General features: G+C 37.4%; 2 protein-coding genes across 3 annotated transcripts; one reads left to right on the top strand and one right to left on the bottom strand.

The window, feature by feature from the left end:
- The first annotated feature begins 397 nt into the window (after window positions 1-397).
- LOC145766406 (uncharacterized) lies at window positions 398-7,102 on the top strand. 2 transcript variants are annotated; one of them, XM_082578113.1, is made up of 4 exons: window positions 398-452; window positions 3,132-3,187; window positions 4,427-4,617; window positions 5,497-7,102. In XM_082578113.1, exons 1-4 carry the CDS (start codon window positions 445-447, stop codon window positions 6,790-6,792), a joined length of 1,551 nt encoding a protein of 516 aa, XP_082434239.1. In that variant the 5' UTR covers window positions 398-444; the 3' UTR covers window positions 6,793-7,102. The 2 variants fall into 2 exon arrangements, with proteins under 2 accessions (XP_082434239.1, XP_082434238.1); XM_082578112.1 differs by lacking the exon at window positions 398-452 and adding an exon at window positions 2,046-2,140.
- A 247-nt stretch (window positions 7,103-7,349) lies between these two features.
- On the bottom strand, window positions 7,350-22,563 carry LOC145766404 (myosin-VIIa-like). The gene is made up of 12 exons (XM_082578111.1): window positions 22,195-22,563; window positions 21,291-21,421; window positions 20,659-20,907; window positions 19,285-19,446; window positions 13,186-13,314; window positions 12,599-12,772; window positions 11,973-12,079; window positions 10,342-10,459; window positions 9,985-10,164; window positions 9,243-9,346; window positions 8,504-8,695; window positions 7,350-8,283 (listed from the first exon to the last, which is right to left on the bottom strand). Exons 1-12 carry the CDS (start codon window positions 22,502-22,504, stop codon window positions 8,136-8,138), a joined length of 2,004 nt encoding a protein of 667 aa, XP_082434237.1. The 5' UTR covers window positions 22,505-22,563; the 3' UTR covers window positions 7,350-8,135.
- Window positions 22,564-25,061: the final 2,498 nt, after the last annotated feature.

Raw genomic sequence — 25,061 nt, 5'->3', positions numbered from 1 at the left:
ACTTAATCTTCATGACCTTGTAGTGGTTCAAACAAGTCAAATCCAGATTTAGCTGGTTGTGCATGTTAAAGATTCAAAATAAGACTGAAAGAGACGAAAACGTTTTGCAACAGCTTTCAAGCGTGTAATAATGTGTCTTACCAAGAACACAACCGCGTGCACTTTTTCGTTGTCGAACCGGCGTCTTCAACTGACAAGAAGCTTGCTACTCCGTCACGAAGCCAACAGCTTCAAGTTCAAGTAAACAGGCTACTTGGGTTGTACAAAGCCTTTCAGTGCATTTGTGTTTCAGGCAACCTTGTATCATTCCGATGGTAGCTAGAAGATTAAAGTTAGCACTCATCTAAACACCAGGGAAGTCAAATCAAGTTTTGCAATCTTTTGTATCTGATATTGTGTTTATGCAACGCTTTGTTCGCCTGAACGCTGAAAGAGTTTACAGCTATGACAAGGTGAGTGGCTTGCAGCTAAAACTTGGTATTTTTTAAGTTGATTTAACGTTTACACGTGTTCAATTAATGCAAGCTAAGAAAAGACTAATTTTGCAAGCTGGATATGACTGACACAAACGGCTGATGGAAGTAAAAAGCAGTTTCTTGTAAGCAACAACGTTTTCTTGTTTTCAACCTGCAAACCAGCCTTTTTTTTATAACGTCTTCAGACATTGCATCGACAAAAACAAGACCGACTAGCAACCTGGCCTAACTATAGGCTATGTTTCATATTGAAGAAAATTGTAGTTATTTAAAAGGAAAACAGTTTAATAATTCGAAGAAAACAGAATTCACAACGCATTTTTTGAGCTTGAAATCTGCTACATCAAATTTGTTTCGTTCATGAATACCATATCATACACTATCTGAGATAGCTGAACATACGTTTAGTTTCAGGTTACCAAAGGGTGAAATTAGGCTAAAATAATTTAAAACATTTTTGAAGTTATCTTTAAGTTTTAAGTTCGCTTTTTCATTGTTGCAAAACGTAGAAAAGACGTCGCTACTGGGCTCAGTTTTATTACGTCATATTTGAGATAACATATCAAAGCAAGCAACCGAAACATGGAGATTGCCCAAACTTGTGGTTATTACAGTACTTGGTAATTACCGTCACACGCGGCTGTATTACAAGAGCATAATTTTGGGTAGTGCATGATAGCGCAAATATTATTCCAGAAGCAGTTTCAGTTTAGAGGTGTAAGAGTACAGCGCAACGAATCTTACAAGCAAAAATTTTTCTATTTGTCTAAAATCTTTTATGTAAATAGATATTTTATTGAGAAATTAATCGTTTTATATACTGCGAAAAAGACTGCTGAGTGCCGTGTTTTCAGAATAACTTTATGAGTGTCTTATAATTCCAGTGTGTTTATGACCAAATGAATTAGTACTCGTAGATAAATAAAGCTAAATTGACGTCATTTGAGCCTAGGCACTTTCTCTTTTGCTGATAAAGCCTATCACTTTTTTCTACTGTAGGTTGACAGATAAAAAAGAGCTTAAATAATTTAAAGAGGGTTTTTCCCTAATGCCCATCTGTTGCATAAATTCTCATTTTATTTCATTACAAACGAGTTGTCCTTGAATTGAAGCTGAAAAATATTGACATTATTTCTGCGTTTTTTTAATCATAAGAATACGTGATTTTATCAATGAGTCATTTCAAGGCAAATTTCTTTACACAACACTATCATGTTTTCTGGCCAGCATTGTAGATCTAGAGTTACCATAACATGCCCAATCTCAGATGTTGTAGTTGGTTGCCTCAGCACAAAGGAATAGACATATGAAAAGACTTGTAGACAGCCTATTGTGACTGTGCCAATGAATTTATACTACGTCGCGCATACACAATAAAGCAAGAAAAGTTGTAGAAGCACTGAGGTAGTTTTCAAAGCAAAGTGATTGTAGGCAGTATGCAGATAATTTTACAAAATTTCAAAGCTTCAATTAGTCATATAAAAAATACGTTTTTGATTGAAAAATGCATCTAGTTTTGGATATTAGTGTAATTTGATATTGTTTTGCTATGTACCATACTGTGAATAGTATATACTGTAGGCCTAGTGAGACTTCAGCAATGAGCTTTAATGTGTTTCAAGAGCAATGAATGAAAACGCAGCTAACACAAAATATTACTTCAGGTAGGTTTAAATGTGAAACAATGTCTTCAATTTGTAATATCAAAGTCAAACTAAGGGTAATCTCGACCAAAATTTGTTTTGCTATTTGTGTTCATAAAAAAAAATTTTCTTTGTATACCGGTTGGCCTCCATTAAATTTATTTTCACTTTTGTTAAAGCTTAGCCTAAGTTTAAAACATTACCTTAAATTTGACTACTTTCTGTAAAATCCATCAATAATTATCAATTTGATAACATTATGTGGCCTAATGATAAAAGTCAGCTTTCAAAAAACGTCTATAACCATTCGGTTTTTGATTTAAATTGGCCTAACTATCTGAGTGATGGCGTTTGCATTTGATATTTATAGTACTGTACTGTATGTATATTATATTGCATATTATATTATATGTATATTATAACTTAGTATAGTATTTAGCATTGTATGACTTTCATACGCATGACGTGGATAATATTCTTAAAACGATAATCCTCCGAACTGCATGTGAAGATAAACACTTGTACTACAAGTAGTGGTGTCGTTTTACAAGCAATGGTCTGTATCAGACTGATGTCACTCTTAATGATGGTTTTGGTAAGGAATGACACTATTGGAAGCAAGCCTATCAACAGCCAATCTTGTAAAAATGTCAAATATTTCCGTTAATTATATACCGTGAATGTGTTATGTCATAATAATGCTAGATAACGTATGGGTTCTATCAAAATATAGATTTAAAAATTTTTCACTCACATATACGCTAGTTGGTGCCAAACTATTGATATCTGTCATTTTAATCATCATTCCAACATTGCTATTCTAACCTTTAAAATAAACTAGATCTTCCATCACTATTTTATATGATATTTGATATGGGTTGGTATTAGAAATAATAATATAACCTTGATGTTAGTCAACAACATTAATTTTATGAGTCAATTTATTTTTGTGCTTAAATTCAGTTGTGTTTGAAAGTTTGATAAAGTATTAAATGAATATATATTTATATAGAAAGAAGTCGAGAGATGTCAATTCAGAAGGCTATTCTTTGAGCAGCTCGACTGACAGTAAGTGAAAGTGTTAAAAAGTTTAGATCTTTAAATGTTATGATAACTGCTCTTCTGCGTTGGTACAACATTGCAGTAGGTTACTAGATATCTCAATCTAACTTTGTTCGCAAGTCCAAACTTGTTTTATACCTACGCGCAGTGACCTATAGGCAGGGGCGTAGCCGACAAAAACAAATTTCGAAGGGGGGGGGGGGAGGCAAATAAGTATTACTGCACATGTCAGTGAGCCCGGCTAGGAGTTAGCGAAAGTGAAGCACTCAGTGGGGGGTCTGGGGCACTTCTCTCAGAAAAATTTGAAAAGAATACCTTAAACTTGGCATTCTGGGAGTACTTTCAGCCTAAATTCATAGTAAAACTCAATTAAATGATTCTGTAACAGAAGGTGAAATGTTTATTTAAAATATTTTAGGAGAGGGGATAATTTCCCTTTTGCCCGCTTGACCAAGCCACTGCCTATAGGATTTTTTTGGGAAAAACGAGGGACATATCTCTCCTCAAGTTTGAGCAGATACCTAGTGCACCCCTTGTGAAAAACAATGTTGTTCTAAATGAAAAACTGAAAGAATAAGTTGAAAACCATCTACAATCATGAAACTTTGGGTGTTCATCAAGATTATTAATATTCTGGCATTGGCTACAGCATGCAATATGTAACGGATAATTAGAAAGTAAAAGTAGAAACAAAAATTGTTATCTTCATCTTTCCTTTTCTTTTACCTACTCATTCTCCTTTCACTTCCTCTCACTTTTACTTTCACTTCCTCCCACTTCCTCTGATCTTCTTTCACGTTGTCAGGTACGGTAGCCTACTGTTTCCGAACATCCATTTCTTGGCTAGCTAATTTTTCATGTCAAGTTACATGTTTGTGCTTCTGGAGTACTCACCCACTTCCCCAATCAAATGAGTCAGGATTGGCCACTGCCTAGACATCAATTCAATGTATTAGTATGCAGCTGTGAAGCCACTCAAAAATTCTCATATCCTATAAAGTTTCTACCGTGCAAATGTTTCTCGAAAATTAGGTTCATGTCTACATTTGAAAATTTGCTGCATGATCATTCGTTCAATCAAATGTTCAGTTTCAAAAATCTTTATGACGAATAAAAGCTGTCTTTTTGCCATATTTCTTTCTACAGTTTAAATCAGTGAAGCTTGCGATTTGCTTTAAATCTTTTCACGCAAAATAATTTCAAACTAGCAAGGGAAACACTTGTACAATAAATTCTCAATTGCAGGCGAAGAGATTTCCACAAAACCAAATGATGCCAGACAGATCTCGTTGCACGTCATCACTGACCCCGGTCAGTCAGCTGATGTGAACTGTTCATTCCAAGAATTGGTTCGTCGACTAGACCCGTCACTGGATGTTTTATGTGTATCCGAAAGAATCAAGCCTTTGAAAGAAAAACATCCTAAAACTGTCGCTGTAAGTGTTAACACATCTAATAGGAATCACCAGGGCTGTTGTGTGGATAATTTGGGTCCAGTAGGCTACTAATGTCCAATAAGATCATCGGGGCCCAATTCAATACACATTTCAGAAAAACGCATTATATCGAAAGAATGTGCTGTGGTTTTTTCAAGTTCTTCCACCCCTTGAAAAGGTTATAGGTTCATAAAATTGGTACCCGGACATTTTGCCGAAAGGACATTTTGCCGAAAGGACATTTTGCCGAAAGGACATTTTGCCGAAAGGACATTTTGCCGAAAAACATTTTGCTGAATGGACATTTTGCCGAAACTCCTTTTTGTGTTATATGTATCGATATTCTCCACAGTGTGTTTTAGTCTATCGTTCACAACCTTGGTCCTTTCGACAATTTGTCCATCGGCAAAATGTCTTTCCGCAAAATGTCCTTTCGGCAAAATGTCTTTCGGCAAAATGTCTTTCGGCAAAATGTCTTTCGGCAAAATGTCCTTTCGGCAAAATGTCCGTGCACGATAAAATCATCCAGGACCCGGATCCAAAATATCAGTCCTGTACCCTTCTGTCAACGCCACTGAGAATCATAACTTCTTGATATTAATTCGGCGTGCTAATGCTAACGCGCAACTCGTACTGTAACCTAAAGGATTGGTAGAAATCAACCTGCTTCTCTAATTGGTGTACTGTAGAAGCGTAGATGATCATTTAACAGTTTATATATATTTGTACCTTTTATCGAAAGGAAACCTTATGAAAAGTATAATAACAGCAATGCGCTTTTGATATGATGGTTTTTTTCTTCAGCAACTAAATCGTATTGAAAGTTAAACCTAATATTTTAAATGGCTTGCTGACTAGTCGATTTATTTTATGTTACAGAATACACCAAGAGTGCCAGCAATTGCCGTTGTTCTTTTCTTCAGAGATGAGTACAAGATCGATAAACTACGTCATTCGGTTCAAAGCAACGATAGTGAAAGTGATCACTCAACCAATGAAGCAGAAGAATTAGAACGTCAAAAGTCTCATGTCATTACCAACGTGTCCCAAATTTTTAATCGGAAACACTGGCGATTTCATCATCGGGTATCAGTGTCTGGAAAACTGATCTCGTGTGAGACAAACCAGCAAGATTATTACGAATATATTCCGAATGAAGTAAATTGTGTTGCAAACGGAAGAAGAACTCCCAATCGGGATAAAGTATCCCAAACTTTGTTTTCCCCACGTGCGTCTCTGCCGTTGTGGGGGGTACGAAAGGTCCACTATGGCAAACAAGTATTGCGTTTCACATTGTTTATAAGCCAAGAGCATTGGAAAGACCAGATTAGCCTTTATAAACTCATTTTAAGAAAAGAAGAAATTAAAATACGAGAGGATTTTTGCTATTTTGAAATCTCTCCTAACAAAGACACCGCAGTTCAATTGGGATTAAAAAGACTTCCAATAAATTTAAAGCCTCAGCCATTATCATCTTCAATTTTGCAGTTTAAAGTTACTAACGTTGGCCAGCTTGTACCACTCTTACCTCATGCCTGTGACCCTATCAGTGAGTTGCGGTGGCGAACTCGAGACCACGACTCTAACCTCATTTTGTTTCAAATTCACCGGTCACGTGGTTGTGCAACCGGGTCAAGCTTTGTCAAAAAAGTTTTCACAAAATCAGAAACTCCGAAGAACTTCAACAACCTACAAGCAGTGTTGCCAGAAAGCGTTACTGTTTCTGAAGAATCGAAGTCCACATTGACAGAACTTACCAAAGAAAAGTCTGATACTGACTACTTAAAGACAGAATCGAGACGTTTTAAAAACACTAAAATGCAAATTGATCTTCCTGACTACACCAGAGAAGTAAACAGCAGGCCTGAAGAGAGTTTTGCGTGTTCACCTTTGCCAGAAAAAATGCCACTTTTAAAGCCAACTGTATATTTTCAGCCAACCGGTTATTTTTCGTCGTCGTCGTCAACCGCATCTTCTTCATCTGGTCATCAATGCAGTTTGACTTCATCTCCTGTGAATGCAACTTATAAACCATATCGTTCAGCAACCCCTAACTTTGCCTTCAAACGCAAAAGTGCTACAAACTCGGGTCGGCTATCAGTTCCACTTGAAAAACTATCCGGTGACAATTCTTCAATTTTAAATTCATCCGCCGAAGAAGGTTTTTACGTTTAAATTCGGGAACAAAGCGGGATATATAAGTTAAACATTTCGTTTTTTTTTTCATTTAGCTTTTGAATCGAATTGCATTAGGGAATTAGTTAGTAAGTCGTTTGAATCTACATTTTTTCAAAACGTTTTATTTCGTTTTGAAACAAAATTCCTTTTTATTATTTAATATTTGATAACATTCAAAACAAAAGCAAAAGAAAAAGTTGGTGTGAAATATTTTGCTTCAACACAGCCGTTAAGCTCAATGGTTAAGCGCTCGACTAAAGATCACGTGACGCTGGTTTGGCTCTCGCAATGTACGCTTGAGCAACGTATTTCAGAACTGCTCCATTCCGCGGCACATAGTGGATGGAATAATTTCCCTACAACAACACTTCAACAACCGGAAACTTCACTTTGCCAAGCTCGGTAACAGGCCCTGCGTCAAAAGCTTCTACAAGTATGCGAAACTACCAAGAATAACCTATCAAGGCTTTCCCAGTCTGAGGATAAAGATTCAAAAGCAATCAACCTTAATATCGTTTTATTTTGAGTTATATTTTTGTTTAAAACTTCACTTCGTCTTAATAAAAAAATTGTTTCAAACTCTTTAAAGACTTGGTCGGCTATCATTTTGATTCAATTTAAAGACAAATTAAAAACTATGTCGTCCATTGTTGCATCAACCAGAATTAACCAGCTAGCCAAATTGGTTCTTTTGTGTAAATTTAACAGCTGCGGATATTGGATCAATTTCAAAAAGGAATGATTTGCGGACAAAAAAGAACCAGATTATGGGTCAGGGCATTTCTGAGACAAATTAAAGATTGTTTCAAGTCTAAAGCTGCAGTTTTAAAGTTGCCCAATTTTGTTGTTGGGATAAAACATTTTTCTTTACATACAGTTAACCTGAAAGAAAGCCTAAATCTATAACTTGAGCTTAATTTCCTCTGCAACCTGCTATGATAGCGTTGCTAACACCAGTCAACAATAAACTTTTTTACTGCAATTGTAGCCTACATTTATATTGTAGTTTAGGCTATACTAGCCTAGCACAGCCACAGAACAACGTTTGAATGTCCTTTAAACATGACGAAGTACCTTTAACTACAATTTAGTGCAAAAAAACAAAAAGAAAATTATGGTAAGCAAAATAAAAAAGTAATGGAAACAATAAAAGGTGTCACTTGGAAGAAAAGACTGTCCATTAACAAAGCAACAAACAGAAAATAGGTACTGACTGTAAAACTTTAAATAAGTAAAAGCAATGTGCCCAGTCATCCCAAAACGCTGCCATTTTGCAACCATTAATGCTTTGACCCGCCGGCCGTCGTCTGGTAAGCGATCTTTGAGACTGGCTGCAGTGTTTACTCAGATGACTTGAGATCTTCTTTTGACGCCACCTCTGATAAGTAACGCTTCAAAATTCTTGCAATTTCATTCGCTTGAGGAGATCGTACAGCGTATATCTTTTTATTTCGCAACTTTATTTTAACTTCTGACGAATCGTCCCCACTGTAAGTATAGTTGTCAATATAAGAATTAATTACTGCAAGAAGTGCAAGTAGCCTACTTAATGGTGGGATCAAGTTCACACAAGCAGGTAAAAATGTCAAAATTCAACTATTTTTTCGATTCATTGTTTGACCAAGATGCTTGCCAGTTGTAAAGGAAACGGCTCATTGATCAAAGTTCAAAACAGTGCTGACAATAATTAAATATACTGTAACCTCACCTTAATTGATTAACTTCAATAGCTTTTAAATCGCCAACATTTATTTCAACCAATAGATTCTCGTTCGTACTGTTTTCATTCATCCGCAAGCTAGCGCCATTCCGACATACAGCAATATGCGTGTGATTGATTTTCATCATGGCGTCCTTACTGCAAGGACCATTTTCACAAACGTCTTGATAACTTGATAAGCTGATGGAAAAAACAGAAGTTTTTGTGAGAAAAGAATTCATCAATTGTACAGACCGGTGTTGCTGAGTTTGATGCTTGCTCGATAACAAACTCGTTTGAGTAGGTTACGGTACGGTAATAAAGTTTACATTTTTGGTTAGTTTGGTTGGGTGGTTTTTGAAGCCTTTGATAGGTATTCCTGGTAGTTTCGCATACTTGTAGTGTAGAGGCTTTTGACGCAGGGCGTGTTCTCGAGATTGGCAGTGTGAAGTTTTTCAACTTTTGCAACCCAACTAAGTTAGGCTATACAGTAGCCTAAATTAAATATAACATAGCAAAAAAAATAACCATGCTAAAGAAGAAAAGACATAAAAATATTCACAAGCCAAGTTTCGTCCGTTCATCTGGCTACAGTTAAGAGACCAGAAAACGGATCACTGTGCAAGGTCTCATACAACAAAATCCGTCATTTTTACAATAATTCAGACGTTGATTTAACGTTTACGTAAAAATGACGCGTTTTCTTGGCTGGAATAAGTTATCTAGCACTTTGCAAACACAAACTTACAAAAAAGATTTTGTGAAGTTGTCAATAAAGGCCTTCGAACCATAACGAACAACTTGCCGCATGATGTCAAGCGCATCAGCTTTTCCACCGTGTTTCATTTTTGCCTAACAACAAACCCGGTGAGAGCGTGAAAATAAGATATTTTACAAATAAGACACGAAAATAAGTATTTTTGACCAAAAGTCGGAAGCTGAATTATCGGTAGGTCTCCTTCGTACAACGGTGACAGCAAAATGGTTAGTTTTTTAGACTGTTTTCAAATCATAACCAAAAACAATGTTTGAAAATGCTAACCAGAAGATCACATGAAGAACTGGTTTAACTCAACTCCTGCTAAGAAGACTAATTGCTACATACTACTGAAAGCACAGAAACTTAACAAAATAAATTTCTAACTCATCCCATTTAAAAGGCTTGGTAATCGTCAGCAGTGTTTTTTTAAAGGTGCTTTGGGGGACCGAAACGAATCCAAATTTAATTAATAATGATAATCGTCAGTATCCTGAAACACCTAAACATGCATATCAATATTCAGCGCAGTTATAACAGAACTGTGGCGGGATATAGATCAATTTCCAAGCCAAACGTAACTTTTCCTAAATATTGTACGGTAATAACGTAAACAAGCTTGTCACATTGCAGAAAATTATACAACTAACAACAAGTAGCCCTACCCTCCTAAACTGAACGTTATTTTATTTGTTTAATAGTAGTCTGTAACTTCTTGTGAAAACCTACTCACTTCTAAAGCCTTGAGAGTTGTGTACACCATTCGACACCACTGCTTCTTCTTCTTGCCTTCGTTGTACAAGGCTACCGGTAAATTTTGGTCACATACTACCACAACCCTCTTCATGCTTACTTTATCCAGGCCATGTCTTACGCAGTATTGGTGAGCCATTAAAAGGGCAAGGTCTTGCGGCTGTTTCAAAAGCAGAAAAAGTTGTTAGCTCGAAGTCAGTTATGACAACTTCTATAACTTTCATTACTGTTTTTAATAAAACTTCATAGCCAAATGCCCAATAAATTTAGTTCAATCTAAATGTGGCCATTTATTTGGCTGCAAGATAACTAGGAAACTGATATAAGAAACATTTACTTTTGTGCATTGGTACTCTCCAGACTGTACACCTCCACATATCTGTGAGTAAGTTAACCATGTTTTCATTTGGTTGTTTTCCAAGCCGCTCGCATCATATAAAGTGAAGAATTCTCTTCTAAAACACAAAATCTTAGTTATGATACTAGAAAAACAATCTTATATAGCCCTACTACTTCTATATGAAATTAAAGCAACTAGCTAGCTAAACTCACTATCAACTAACAACCTACTAAGCACTACGTTTAAGGTTCTCTTTAGGCTATAGCCCATAGGCTATAGCCTATAGTCAGAGATGGGCAAGATCACCAGTATTGGTGATCTTGAAGATCAAGATCACCAAGAATAGGTGATCTTGAAGATCAAGATCAAGATCACCAAACTATGTGATCTTGAAGATCAAGATCACTTTCAAGATCACTTTTTGTGTACTTGAAAAAAAAAATGAAGTTTTTGATCAGTGATGTTGCAAAAAATAATTACTATAAGCAACCTGGGTAAAGGTATATAGTTGGTATTGCTAACTTTTATTTTTAACTACTCGATCGCTGGCCTAAGAATTGTGATAAGTTAGTCACTGTTGCTATTAGGCCTATCAATTGTTGATGTAGTTTGCGTAGAATCGCAACGTCACACCCAAGGCCGAGGTTAATTACAGTTGTTCTGAAAAAGTCGCAAAATTTGCAATTAGTTTTATACGTTTTATTTATAATAAATAAATAAAAATAAACTTTGAACTGCATCATTTTTTACCAAATTTTTGTCTGGTTCGTGGGAGTTTTTATTCGTGTTACTAAGCAGTTTTAACTTTCACTGTGTTATGTCAATGTTTATTGCACCATTTACCTATCTGGCAACCTTGATGCTGCTGTCTGCTATCAAAAAAGTTCAGAGGCCTGAGGTCAGACAAACCGCTCCATACTCAGACTTTAAACAAGTCTTGGTCTGGTTGATTTGCTGCAATACACCACTTTACATGACCAAAGTCGGCGTCCTAGAGTCCAGATTTTTTAACGCCGCCATTCTAGAGTTTTGAAACATCTAAAATTGAGTCAAAGAATGAAAACATTTCTTTAAAATTCACACATGGAAATTGTGAACAAAATTAAATCATTTTTTATTATGCGTCAACATAAAGTACACGGAAGTTGACTTCTTTATTATGACCAACACAGAAAACTTTTTCAATTTTGAAATGGCAACACTGACCAGATTAGACGGAGACTATCGTCTTTTGTTGGACACATATTATATTAACAGTGGCTTAATGTTAGTAGTTGCCACTAACTGCTTTGTACAGTACGAGTTCTAAAAAAATGCCTTTATTTAGGAAGTAAAATTCAATTTTAAAGTGATCTTGATCTTATTGTTCTTCAAGATCAAGATCACACAAAAAAAAGTGATCTTAGATCAAGATCAAGATCACCAAAAAAAAGTGATCTTGAAGATCAAGATCAAGATCACGATCTTGATCTTCAAGATCACTTGTGATCTTCAAGATCAAGATCACGCCCATCTCTGCCTATAGTCTATTCCAAACAATTCGACACATGCCCGACAACAAGCCTATATTATAAACAGCAACCCTAGCACAATGATTTTCTAAGTAAATCAGATACATTCTCACTGACCTGAAGTAAATTTTCCATATTTCGTGCACGTCATTTAATTTGCTGTAGCGTTCGGCTTGAGAAATGGCGTCCATTATACGAAAGCTTCCGGAACCAAGCAAGACCAACTGTTTAGACAACATAGCAAAGTTATTTTGCATATAATCAGTCAACAACTATTAGTACAAGCTTTGCAGCGTCAACCTTGGTAACCAAACTTACATTGGTGATACAAATCTTCTACAAACATCACATGCACAACTGCTAGACTTTTATTTCAGAAAAAAAAAGTCTAAGAATAAAAGATTCCCGCAATCAATGTAGCTCAGTGGTTATGCGCCGACTCAAGATCAAGCAGCGCTGGTTCGGCTCTCGGGGTGTGCGCTTAAGCAACGCATTTTAGGACTGCTTTCCATTCAGCCGCATCAAGTGAATAAAATACCTCACAGACGACAACACTTCAACTACAAGCGAAAACTCTGTCAATCTTGGTAATTGGTCTTGCGTCAGTGGTTCAAAGCCTCTACAAGTTTGTGAAACTGCCAGGAATAACCCATTTTCTTACGATATGCAGAGTTTAGTAGGCTACTGTGTTCAAAAAAATATAGTCTACTCTTGCATAGGTGAATAGACTTTGAAAAATTTACCTTTTCGTCTAAGGACAGATAAAGAGAAAACCCAAATGAATCTCCCAATCTATTTTTGGAAGCCATCTTAATGCAGATTTCTTCAGCCGTAGTTGCTGAGTCAACCCAAACGGTCCGCACAGAGTAATCCATGCAGATGACAGGAAGTCGAATTTGTTGGCGGGATTTGGCAGCCTATTACAACAAACAATTGTAAAAAACTTGCTCCGAGTAATTTGTTGGTAATAGCAAATAAATAACGGAATGCTAAAATAAATTGTTAGCAAGAAGTGAGCCTATCACAAATACAGTTTAGACCAATTGTGCAACTGCGCAAGATTGTTAGGAGACCCTTTTATAAAAATGTGAGTTTGTTTTTGCGCTTAAATTTGTTATAACCACTTCTGAACATGCCCTCTCACAAATGACGTAATAAAATTCCTCTTTTCACATCTTGTGATACCAATAAGCCTTTCCGCAACCGTTGAACAAGGATACAGATATCGCTGCTCCAAAAAGGTATTTTGTAATCTTTTTTCATCTACCGTTAAAAAAAGCCATTTTTGTAGGTCAGGAAAAAACGTGTGTTATCATTACAAACATGTAACCTGAAGCTCCAAAGAACACGGAGGGTTTTTCCGATCTCCGTTCAGCAGCGTTCTCATGAGTTTCTCCAAACAATACGCGCTGTATGCCGCCTGCTTATGCTTCAAAAACGATTCCACATACGCTAGTATCTGTGACACAAGTTTCTCTACCGTTGTGTTAACTTGAAACAAGCTTTCATAACTAAAATGCAATTGAAAATAAAATAATTTTAAGCTGGCGTAAATGTACCTTGATAGCAATCAATATTCACCACGTTACGAAACTAGTCCTTCTGAGGCCGATGCATGGGCCTATGTACCATGTTGTTGTTACTAGTGTCATGCCATAATCAATGTGGCCTTGTTTTTATATTTACATCAACAACTCAAGACATTAGCATTATGTGAACATACTTATTTCTATTTTAAGGCCACTTGTGTTTGAATTTCGTTAAAGACTAATTGCTATAGCTGAGCAGCCGTGTCGACAATATCTAAACAAAGCCGTTAAGCGTAACAAGAACAAATGATGCTGTTTGCATTATTTTATGAGTTTTTTGTGTTCTTAGAGCACAATTTTGATTACAGTATAGTTGATCAAAAAATTCAAAAAGTTAAATAATAAAATATACATATCAAACATTTTTGCCTGAATTTTTATTAAAAAATTAAAAACGCTTGAGAGTGCAACTGTGCCCCCTTCTCTTATCAATGGATATAAAGCACCTTTAACAATATATTTCGTAAAAAAAAAAATTTTTCTGTATCAAACTAAAAATGCTAAAACGTTCAATTGATTAATCTTTTGCACAAATACATCCTGAAATCTGTCATTTTTGGAACTTTATTAGTTCATAAATCTTTAATATATTCTCATTTTGTTTGGTCACTTGGAACAGCAAACTTTACATGCCGGTATAGGCTACATATTTTAACAGAACTCATTGATCACCTTGCAGCAAGAAAAAAAAAAACGCTTTTTTGCATAGTTTCAACATTGCCTTTCTTTAAAACTATGCAAAAAAAGTAAGTTCTTCTCACGGTCTACTATGTTTCAATGAACATTTCCATTAATCTTTTATATTTTTAGCACCCAGTTTATACAAATAAATCGGACACCACCAGGGGCGCCGGAACGATTTTTGACTGGGGGGGCAAGATTACGAAAAAAGGGCACTTTTGTTTACTAAAAGGCCAATTTTTTTTCAAGTTTTAAGATAAGATATAGCGATAATGCTAATCTATCAGCTCACTATGTGTTGAGTAATGATAGCATACAAGTGTCCGGTATGCAAAGAAGGGCATCATGCTATGTTATAATAGGCTTGCCATACGTCCCGGTTTAGCCGGGACAGTCCCGATTTTAAGGCCTTGTCCCGTTGTCTCGCCCGGTTAACCAATTTGTCCCGGAGTTTTCAATTTGAGATTTGCAAAATAAAATTCTTGAACTAGTCATCTTAAACAATTCTTTCTCAAGTAGGTCTACGGAAAATATCAACAAAATGTTTCAGAAGCAAATGATCAACATCGACTTCTTTTTCGATGAACACGTTTTGGTAAAGAAATAGATGTCTAAGAGTGAGAGGAAAGAATCATGGCAAAATGCAACGACATCTCTTGAACAAAAGTAAACTTTTAACAAAAACATAACCATTCCAAACTTTCAAAACCTTGTCGAGTTTGTGTTTTGTTTGCCTGGGACATCAGCACCAGTTGAACCATTTTTTTTCTATTATGAACAATATGTGGTCTGATGACAGAGGCCAAATGCTAGAACAGAATGTCAAAGCTCTCCTCACTTGCAAAATTAATGTTGATTTGACATGTAGTGAATTTTATGAAAAGATAAAATCTAACACTGTAGCCTACTTTCGAAAAAGGTACTTAGCACAGAAAAATATTATTAGGCCTGATTCATGTGCTCATAAATATTGTTAAGTTCCCTTGCTTTCGTTGGAGAAATAGGCTTAAATATATTAGTAATTTTCCCATATTAAATAATTATAGTTGCATTAAATTATTTTGTATTAGGCCTACATTAAGATTATTTGCAGTTTTATATGCGTCCCGGATTTGCATTTCTAAAAAATGGCAAGCCTATGTTATAATGATGTAACCTACTGTCAAGCCTTAAAGCAGCCTGCGGCCATGGCCGCTAAGTAGTGCTTGAATGACCGCCGTTGCTACCTCCTCAATCGGCCAAGTTTGGCCGCCAGCCTCTTCTAGCCAATTATTTAATTTCGCAATAGAATGATCGTGGATTAACTGTCGAAAATATGTAGTGTCAAAGAGTGACGCAAAATTAGATCAGCGCGTCATAATCGCCGCTGTTGCATTGTGCGGGAATATTTGTTATTGCTGGAATATATCCATCTGCGATCAGCCGATCAACAGCGCTGTAAGTCTTGTTTACAGCGCTGGAAAAGGTATAGGAAAGTGCAATAGCAATGGTCTTCTTCTGCTAAAAACCTGTGCCACCCATGGCCTAGCTATCACAAACACTATGTTCCGTCTTCCTACCCGTAACATAACATCATGGATGCACCCCCGCTCTAAACACTGGCATCTCATTGATTATGTCATAACCAGAGCCAAAGACAAACATGACGTACGTGTGACCAAAGCCATGTGTGGTGCTGACTGCTGGACTGATCACCGCTTAATAGTTTCCAACCTATCGCTTCACATCAAGCCCAAGAGAAGACCTCAAGGCCAAACAGTCACAAAACGGCTCAATATCAACCGGCTGAAGTCCCCTGACACTGTGAAGGAGTTTCAATGTGCCCTGAGAAACAATCTCTCAACCACAACCAGTAGTGATAACAACATTGAAAGTCAATGGACCACTCTACGAGACACAGTACACTCCACCGCATCTGAGGTACTAGGCCCCGCAGTCAGAAACCATCAAGACTGGTTTGATGAAAACGATGCAGAGATCTTGGAAATGCTGGAAGCCAAGCGACTTCTACTTAGAGATCACCAGCGTAACCCCTTGGATGTTTCCAAGAAAACTGCCTTTACCAATATACGCAGCAAGATTCAAGCCAAGTTGCGAAACATGCAAGACTCTTGGCTCAGTGCTAAAGCTGATGAGATCCAAAGCTATGCAGATAGGCACGACACTAAGCGCTTTTACACCGCCTTAAAAACTGTGTATGGTCCGTCCACCTCTAAACCACGCCCCCTCTTTAACATCGATAGATCAACTCTGCTCACTACCAAGAGCCAAATCTTACAAAGGTGGGCCGAACACTTCCATGACGTTCTCAACCGGCCTTCAGAGATAAACGACGAAGCCATTGATCGCCTCCCTCAGGTAACCACCAATCGTGAACTCGACGCCCTCCCAACAGTTGATGAAGTTCAGAAAGCCATCGACCTCTTACCCTTGGGAAAAGCCCCTGGACCTGACTCTATACCAGCAGAGATCTACAAATCAGGTGGCAAGGGCCTTGTTGACAGTCTTACTGAATTATTCCAGTCAATGTGGGTTACAGGTGTACTTCCCCAGGACTTCAAAGATGCATCTATAGTGCACATTTACAAACGCAAGGGAAATCCCCAATTGTGCGACAACCATCGAGGAATCTCCCTCCTGTCAATTGCTGGAAAAATTCTCGCTCGTGTCTTACTGAACCGCCTCTTGAACCATCTCGAGCAAGGCCTCCTCCCTGAAAGCCAGTGTGGATTTCGCCAGGGCCGAGGAACTGTAGATATGATCTTTGCGGCCAGACAGCTTCAAGAAAAGTGCATGGAGCAACACCAAGACCTTTACACTGTCTTTGTCGATTTGACAAAAGCTTTTGATACAGTGAGCAGGGAAGGGTTGTGGAAAATCATGCACAAATACGGATGCCCAAGCACATACATCTCCATTGTAAAACAATTTCATGATGGAATGATGGCCTACGTTGCTGATGACAATGAATTCTCTGAAGCCTTCCCAGTTACAAACGGCGTTAAACAGGGCTGTGTCCTGGCACCTACCTTATTTAGCATGATGTTTTCAGCAATGCTAACAGATGCTTTCAGAGATAAAGACTGCAATGGTATTCCAATTTGCTATCGTTGTGACGGAAAACTTTTTAACCTGAGACGCTTCAAAGCACTCACCAAAGTTACCGAAACTGTCATCAAAGAACTTCTGTACGCGGATGACTGTGCCCTGAACGCCTGCTCCAAAAGCGAAATCCAACAACAAATGAATAAGCTCTCCTCTGCTTGCGACAATTTTGGACTAACAATCAGCACTAAGAAAACAGAGGCAATGTATCAACCAGCCCCTGGAAAATCCTATAGCAAACCACTCATCACTGTAAACGACCAGATAATACATGCATGTCAAAGTTTCAAGTATCTCGGTAGTACTCTTTCTAACACAGCCACCATTGACCTGGAAATCAACAACAGAATCGCCAAAGCATCTATCGCCTTCGGTAGATTGAGGTCTAACGTATGGGAGAGGCGGGGAATCAAGCTGCCCACAAAGCTAAAAGTTTACAAAGCAGTTATTCTGACGACCCTTCTGTATGCATGTGAGGCCTCGACTCTTTATAGGAGACACGAAAGGCAGGTGAACCACTTCCACCTCTCCTGCCTCCGAAAGCTCCTCAAGATTCGATGGCAGGACAAAGTCCCAGACACCGAAGTTCTCAGTAAAGCAAACATGCCCAGCACTCTTACCCTCGTAAAAAAGGCACAAATAAGATGGGCTGGCCATGTCCACCGGATGCCGAACCATCGCATTCCTAAACAACTGCTCTACGGAGAACTGACTAACGGCAAACGTCATGTAGGTGGTCAAAGAAAACGCTTTAAGGACACTTTAAAAGCTTCCATGAAAGAATTCGCCATCGACGTAGATTCGTGGGAAGACTTAGCCGCAGAACGACCAACATGGCGCAGTATTATTTATAAAGGCGCAGAATCAGCTGAGAAACACCGTACGCTATCTGCTGTCAGAAAACGAGAACATCGCAAGGCCCGAGCCTCAAACAACCCTGGCCCTAGCCAACCATCTTTCCAATGTCCATCCTGCAGCAGAAGTTTCACCGCACAGATAGGCCTCATCAGCCATCTCCGCACTCATGTAGCCTACACTGACCAAAGTCAACACTAAAAAAAAGAAAAAAGAAACTTGATCTCAGTCTCATTGGCCATCTTCGGAAACGAAGGGCGAACATCATCAAGTCTTGTTTGTAATTCCCGATGTATATTTGAATAAAGTCTTAATCGAAAGTGCTATTTACATCGGCTGGCAATATTGTCGTTTTTATGTCAAATCGATGTTGTCGGACATTGAATCGTTGTTAAAAAGGAGAACTAGGTTAGTTGACATCCGAGGGGAAAACATTTTATCATCCTATTTTGCAAAAATTATGCTTCTTTTAGTAATGTCCTTCACATCATTGAAATACTTATTTTATTACCTTGCCGTCATCGTAACACATGTCGAACGTTGCTTTTCGTTGCTAAAAAGAATTCTAGGGGAGTGGCGAACTTCTTTAAAATCAGCCACATTGGAAACACTCGTGCGAGTGTCGTTAGATGGTCCCGCAGTACTGGATTACAATCCCGATGAAGCAGTTATTGCGTGGTGCAAGGATTCTATTGTAGGACGTCGCCCAGGCCCAGACTTCAACAACGCTAAGTGATAATTTTAGCATTGTTGCAAGTTTAATTCTATTTACTTGTGCTATCGTTATTTTGTATTTTGGCCTCCAAGCACGCAGATTTGGCCGCCGAGAAGGAGCTCCCGGTAGGCCACGATGGCTGCCGAAAAAACAACGAGTTTTAAGGTGAAAAGCAGAAATTGTTATATTGCAGAATGTGCAGTAGCTTACATGACTTTAAAAGGGCACTATTGCCCCCCTGCCCCCCCATCTGCAGAAAAATTGAGGGCAGGGGGGGCATTCGCCCCCCCTGCTTCCGGCGCCCCTGGACACCACCTTTACACAGTTTTCTTGACGACAGAATCCTTCATTGTTACATTGATTCAGCGTCTGTAGACGTTGAATCAATGTAGAAATGACGGATTTTGTTGTCTGGGTTGCTCTTTCGACATATGCTTTTAAGCAACAGGCAAAAAAACATTGAACTTGAGGCTCAATGACTTACTTTTTCCGAAGGAGAAAAACATCCTACAATGACTGATAGAAGTATCCATCCTAACGCATTGCTGCGAACAGACGGATTGCCAACTAATTGCTTTATAATTTGGCAATAAATTTCATCTCGAAAGCAAGGGTTTTTTAAACCAACATCAGCTAAGAAGCGGACCTAAAAAAAAGTAAACGATGATGATTTATTTTTAGCACGTAGCGAAATTTTTAGCATGTAGTGAAATTTTTAGCATGTAGTTAAATCGTCGGCAGCAAACTAAAATTCAAATTCGCAAAATTCAGCCTTCATTGTCGAAATTAAAACTAAATGAAATGTAAAGTATATTATCAAATGTGCAAGGATGGTGAGATGGTGCATACCCAGGGCCCTTTAGAGGGTAATTAAGGCCCGGTACCAATGAGATCTTTGTGGCGGCAAATGAAGACACCTCTAAGAAAACACGCAATATTCAAATAATAAGAAGGAGGTTTCTTTAAGTTTTCGAATACCTTAAAATGTTACGGGGCCTTAAAACCATCTCGGCCCATCAGGTACAAAAGTATCTCTTGGACTTGCATGTCAATGCTACTGTACAATACATACGTCTACCCAAAAAATCTGTTGCAGTTTTTTTTACAACACGATGAGTTTTAGATTAACTGAAACCTCTCTACCAAAATCGTATTAAAAATACAAATTTTGTGAACTCGATCGAACCGGTTCTTCACGTCATCCACTGATTGAAGTATATTCTTACTGACTATCAACTTACTGACTACTTGCTGACTATCAATTTATTTATTGCAAAATAAAATTGTAATGCTGTGTGGGAGATAGCTAGTCATCGATGGTATAAAGATTGACTTCGAGCAAAACCTTTAAAGTTTTATGTCATTTAACTATCAAGACTTATATTAAAAATTTTATATTCAAGAAAAATGTACGACGAGTCCAAATTACACCAAGTTATCGTGTTGCATGGTGTAATTTGGACTCGTCGTACATTCTATTTGAATATAAAACTACCAGGCAGTGCATCGTTTGGATCCGCAATTGAGCTTCTCTCTAGCACCAGTTTGTTGGGCTGTTCTTTTGCGTTGTATTGCTTATTTCATTACTTTTTAATGTTAAAGACTTTAAATTTTTACTAAACACAAACTTGAAACCATTTTATGTCATCAATAAACAAAATAATAATAAAGCTCGAATTTAGTATAAAACCTTTATAAGCTTGGACTTGAATAAAAGTCAATTAAGTTCGTAGCCTTGGTAAAATCATGACGCATAAATCAAATACCATGAGGTTAACTTAAAAAGAATAACATTTTCACGACTTTGGTAACATTAAAGTAAAATATGAACGAAAACACCATGTGCATTGTGCAGTACCTTTTCAAGGACTGTTATATTGGTCAAAGTTTCTCCAGAAACACAAAAATGGTTATCGAGATGTTTCTTTTGTGGACTTGTGTTTGCATTGTGGTCCGAGGGTACGAACATAGACACCGGCCTTTTATTAAAAGTTTTGTTTTCCATTACTTCATCTCCGTTTCTAAATTTTCCCAAATTTTTCTCCTTTGATGCATGAATTTTCCGTCGTTGATCAATGGTAGACTCAAACAAGACAGTACTTTGACCCTGACAAAGAAAAAAAGAAAGATTTACATTGTATTCTAAAAATTCATAATTTTAGTTAGTAGTAATAATTTCAATACTAACTTTAATGATTGATAACTCTAACCTAAATGAGTATTGATTTGAAATGCAAAGTTAACAAAGTGCATATGTTTCAGTTTTTCGTATCATATTTCGGCAGAGACGTTTGTTTGTGACAAGCTGTATCCTGATGTGATAACAAACTTAAATTAAGGCAAGACACCTGGCTGCCTTGTATTTTTGCGAACTTAATCCTTCAACAAACATGTTTAAGTTTTATAATAGCAAAGAAAACAGCTAAAATAACTAGAATCAAGCTAAAATTAAAAAAAAAATTATTATTAGTAGTATAACTGTTAGCATACCTTTTCTAATGCTTCATTTTCATCGCCCATGAAAGATAAAATCATTTCCCAACAAGATCTCACAATGCGTAGGTCATTGCTGTCATAGAAATCAGGCCCAACAGAACTACAGCGAATTCTTTCAAAGTCTCCTAAAATGACACTATCTTAAATCCACGTTGCAAAATTCGCATGGATGGCATATCAACGCATCAACATTTGACAAATAACGCATAAAGAAATATTACAAATTGCTAACAAAACTTCAGAACTTAATCATCACAACTCTACATCAGACAACAAGATATTGTCTAATGTAGAGTTGCGCACGACAAACGGAAAAAATCAAAATTGTTTATAAAGAATCGTGTGTTTTTGTCAGTGCCAGCAAAACTCTTACCATAGGCCTGCTTGTGTCATATAGCGACATAACGAGGCATAGCTATTAGCTACACGAGTAGCCTACCGTAGTAGGCTATCAGACGAAAAGTTGATTAATTAAGCCTACTGGATCTATTGTATAACTTGTATTAAAACTGAAACTTATAAATACAATAGATTGAGGTTGGCTTTTAGCAGCATGGTCGTCGCGTACTTCACAAATCTAGATATACACGACTTATTTTAGCCTGATGCTGCGAGTTCGCTGTGGTAGTAGCGGTTTGCACTAGCTTTTGAAACACAGTTTCCTAGTCATGTGCTATGAGAAAACACATGACTAGCTAGCTAGTGCAAACCGTTACGAAAACAGCAAACTCGTAGCATCAGGCTGAAACAGGTCGTTAGTATTCACATTTATGAAATTATAAATACAACTTAGCCTATAAGCTACATGTTAACACAAAACACAATAACCAACTACCAGTAAGAATTTCATCAAAATTTATTGCCATATTTTAAAAAAAACGTAGGCTACTGCATTTACCGTTTAAATTAAATGAGTTGGCTGTACATCCATATTTTTCTTTGTTCTTTGACTGTTGTCTGCTTAAAATAGCCAGATTTGTGCTTTTCAAAAGTGGCAAGTTTGTTTGGTGCTCAAAATGATTTTTAATTCTTGGAGCGAAGCAATGCTTAGCAAGTTTCGTAATTGCCGGGGGAACATCTTGTTCTGAAAAAACGCTGGATTTCGTACCACCATTAGTTTCCTTTTCATGTTGGTTGATTGAAGAATTGGTTGAAGAGCAGTGAAAGCCACCGGCACCATGGTCCCCACTACTAATTACAGTCGACATATTAAGAAAGCTACTTAACCACTCTTTGATTAATTGTTATTTTGCATCATATTGCAGCTTACCAGGTTAAATCTGAACATTTCATTGTCAAAAGTGTCTTCTGGGTTTATAATTCTTTAACGTTCTTAAAAAAATCACATTAAAAGAACTAAATTTGCCTTCAGTTACTGCCTTGATTACTTTTGGTCAATGACACAGCTGTGTGTTACAAAAGCAAAAGAAATATTTGCTCTTTTTTATTTCACGCTTGAGTAGGTGACCATTGAAGCGAAACGGTCTGTATATCCTGCATTTTCATGATGACGCAATGCTGAGTTTTTTGGGTCTTTTTTTCTGCGTTTTTTCTGAACTTGTCAATGTTTGGCAACAAACAGGCGTCGTCAGCTCCTGCTCTATCTGCTTAACTCAATGCAATACTGTTGCTAAAATCACCATGCTTCTTTATCTCTGACCATCACAAGGAAAACCAATATATGGCAGACATACACATGACAGAGGTCTAGAAAAAGATAGATGCGACAAAACGCGAATGTTAAAACATGCTTGAGACCGAAATGAGTCATAGGTGAAAAAAATGGACACCTTTAGAAAAACGACAAAACAAAACTTGATCGAAATTAAACGAAAGTTTCGTTGATGTGACACGGTTTGAAATAAAACATAATTCTTGAGCAGAAAACTTTATTCAAAACCTAGAAAAGCAACTGGCCAGCCAAAAATGTCTAAAGTTGTGACTACAACACAGTTTTCTATGTTTCTGCAAACTGTTCTGTATCTTGCCTATTCGTCCACTGAGATTGCATGGTTAAACCACAGATGGTTAAACATGCCTGCAGCAACCACGTAAGCTTCTTGTTATTGCTATAGCGTCCAAATCAAGCTGTGTTTGCACAACAAGCTTTGCTTACAGTGAGTTCGCATTTTTGTTGCAGCTTGATCTTCGACAATTTGAACTTCCAAAACCACAAGCCGATTTCATCTTTTCCTAATTTCTAAATTGCGTCAGGGACTTGTTAATCAAGCTGATAACCTAATCAAAATAGGCCAATCCCTCTACAATGTGAAATCCTGCAATTTTTATGTTGGGTCTACACAAAAGTAACCTCACTTTGTTTACACATTGCCTGGGTAGTTTTTATGCAATTTTAGAAGCTTAAAGAGTAGCCTGCTTGCTTTGTCAGGAAGGGATTTATCGAATACGGTAATTGCCTTTTTGTAGCAGTTAAAGATGGAGACGTGACTTGACAAGGACTGGATGACAATCTTCAACCATGCCATGCCAGAGACACTTCGGTGTGGAACTGGTGTCCTTTCGAGTGTTGTAGCCTACTAGGGCTTTCAACACTCAGCTATGCAACCGATAAAGGATTGCAATAAATAAATTCGGCCCATAAGCTACCTACCACAAACCTTCAAACGCAACTAGAATTCTCCAAAACATAGCGGAACTTATTGTCAGATCGTTTTTTACTGCTATTAAATCCAGTTTTAGGTAGAAATTATTCCGTTTGATGGAGCATAGGCTATGCTTAATTGAATACATTTAGCGGATTGTCCCACCTTTCAATGTACGGCAGTACTCTAAACCGAGGAAACTGGAATAACAAAGTAGGCTACAATTTTTCAATTATTCTCGTTCTTAACATCTAAGGAAGCCATAGAACAATAGACTATAAGCTAATTATTTTTGTCAAGAATGCAAGACTAGCTATTGTAACAATGCGATTTCACATAGGCTACACCGCTACAGCATTTAAAAAAAAAAATCCGCATTAAGCTAGAAGCTTATTTCAATCTCTTTAGTCACAACTGTGGTCAAGCAGGACAGGACACACGTAAATTCAATGCTCACAAATGTTGATTAAACGTTATAAAGTTAAAGCACAAACGTTTGGAGCAGACCCAGAGGTGCCACTATGAGCTCATGTACAAGATTACAAAATGTCACATGTCTTGACAAATGAGTCAATGACATTTATTCCACAAGTTACATTTCCACTCTATGCGGACGAAAGACTTGTTCGTATAAAGGTAAGCCATTTTGCAGAAAACTCGTCAACAAAGTTCACTCTACGGATATCGTACCTAGTTTTGTAACTATAGCCTAAAGGCCATTTGAAACTTCAAAAAGACCAAACATCACACAACGTTGTTTCTGTTCTTTTTGTAAGCCCCTATTGGAATCATATGAAGGCAACTAGGCTTACGCCTAGCCTACAAGCAGCCAATGTCATCAACCTAAATAGGACACCCCTCCAATATCTTTTGATAAGCCTCTTTTTGTTTTGTCTCTAGTTGGTGCGGTATTTGATTATGTGACAATTGAGTATCAGTGGTTTCAGACTGAGAGTTCATGAAGTTATGTTATAAAGGACTGCTCAAATAGCATATGAACCAAAAAGTATCAAAACCTTCATAAACGGGACTTCATGAGATTTCCTTCCAGGAGTATCTTATTATTTAGGCTACGAACAAGTCCTCAATTCTTAGTGCTTTTTCGACCAACAAAGCGAGGGCAAGGAGCTGAAGATACAAAAATCTATAAGACGGTTGAAGT

The sequence above is a fragment of the Aplidium turbinatum genome, chromosome 3, assembly GCF_918807975.1.
Source record: "Aplidium turbinatum chromosome 3, kaAplTurb1.1, whole genome shotgun sequence".
Classification (NCBI taxonomy): Eukaryota; Metazoa; Chordata; class Ascidiacea; order Aplousobranchia; family Polyclinidae; genus Aplidium; species Aplidium turbinatum.
This window is presented reverse-complemented; position numbering and strand designations above follow the sequence as displayed.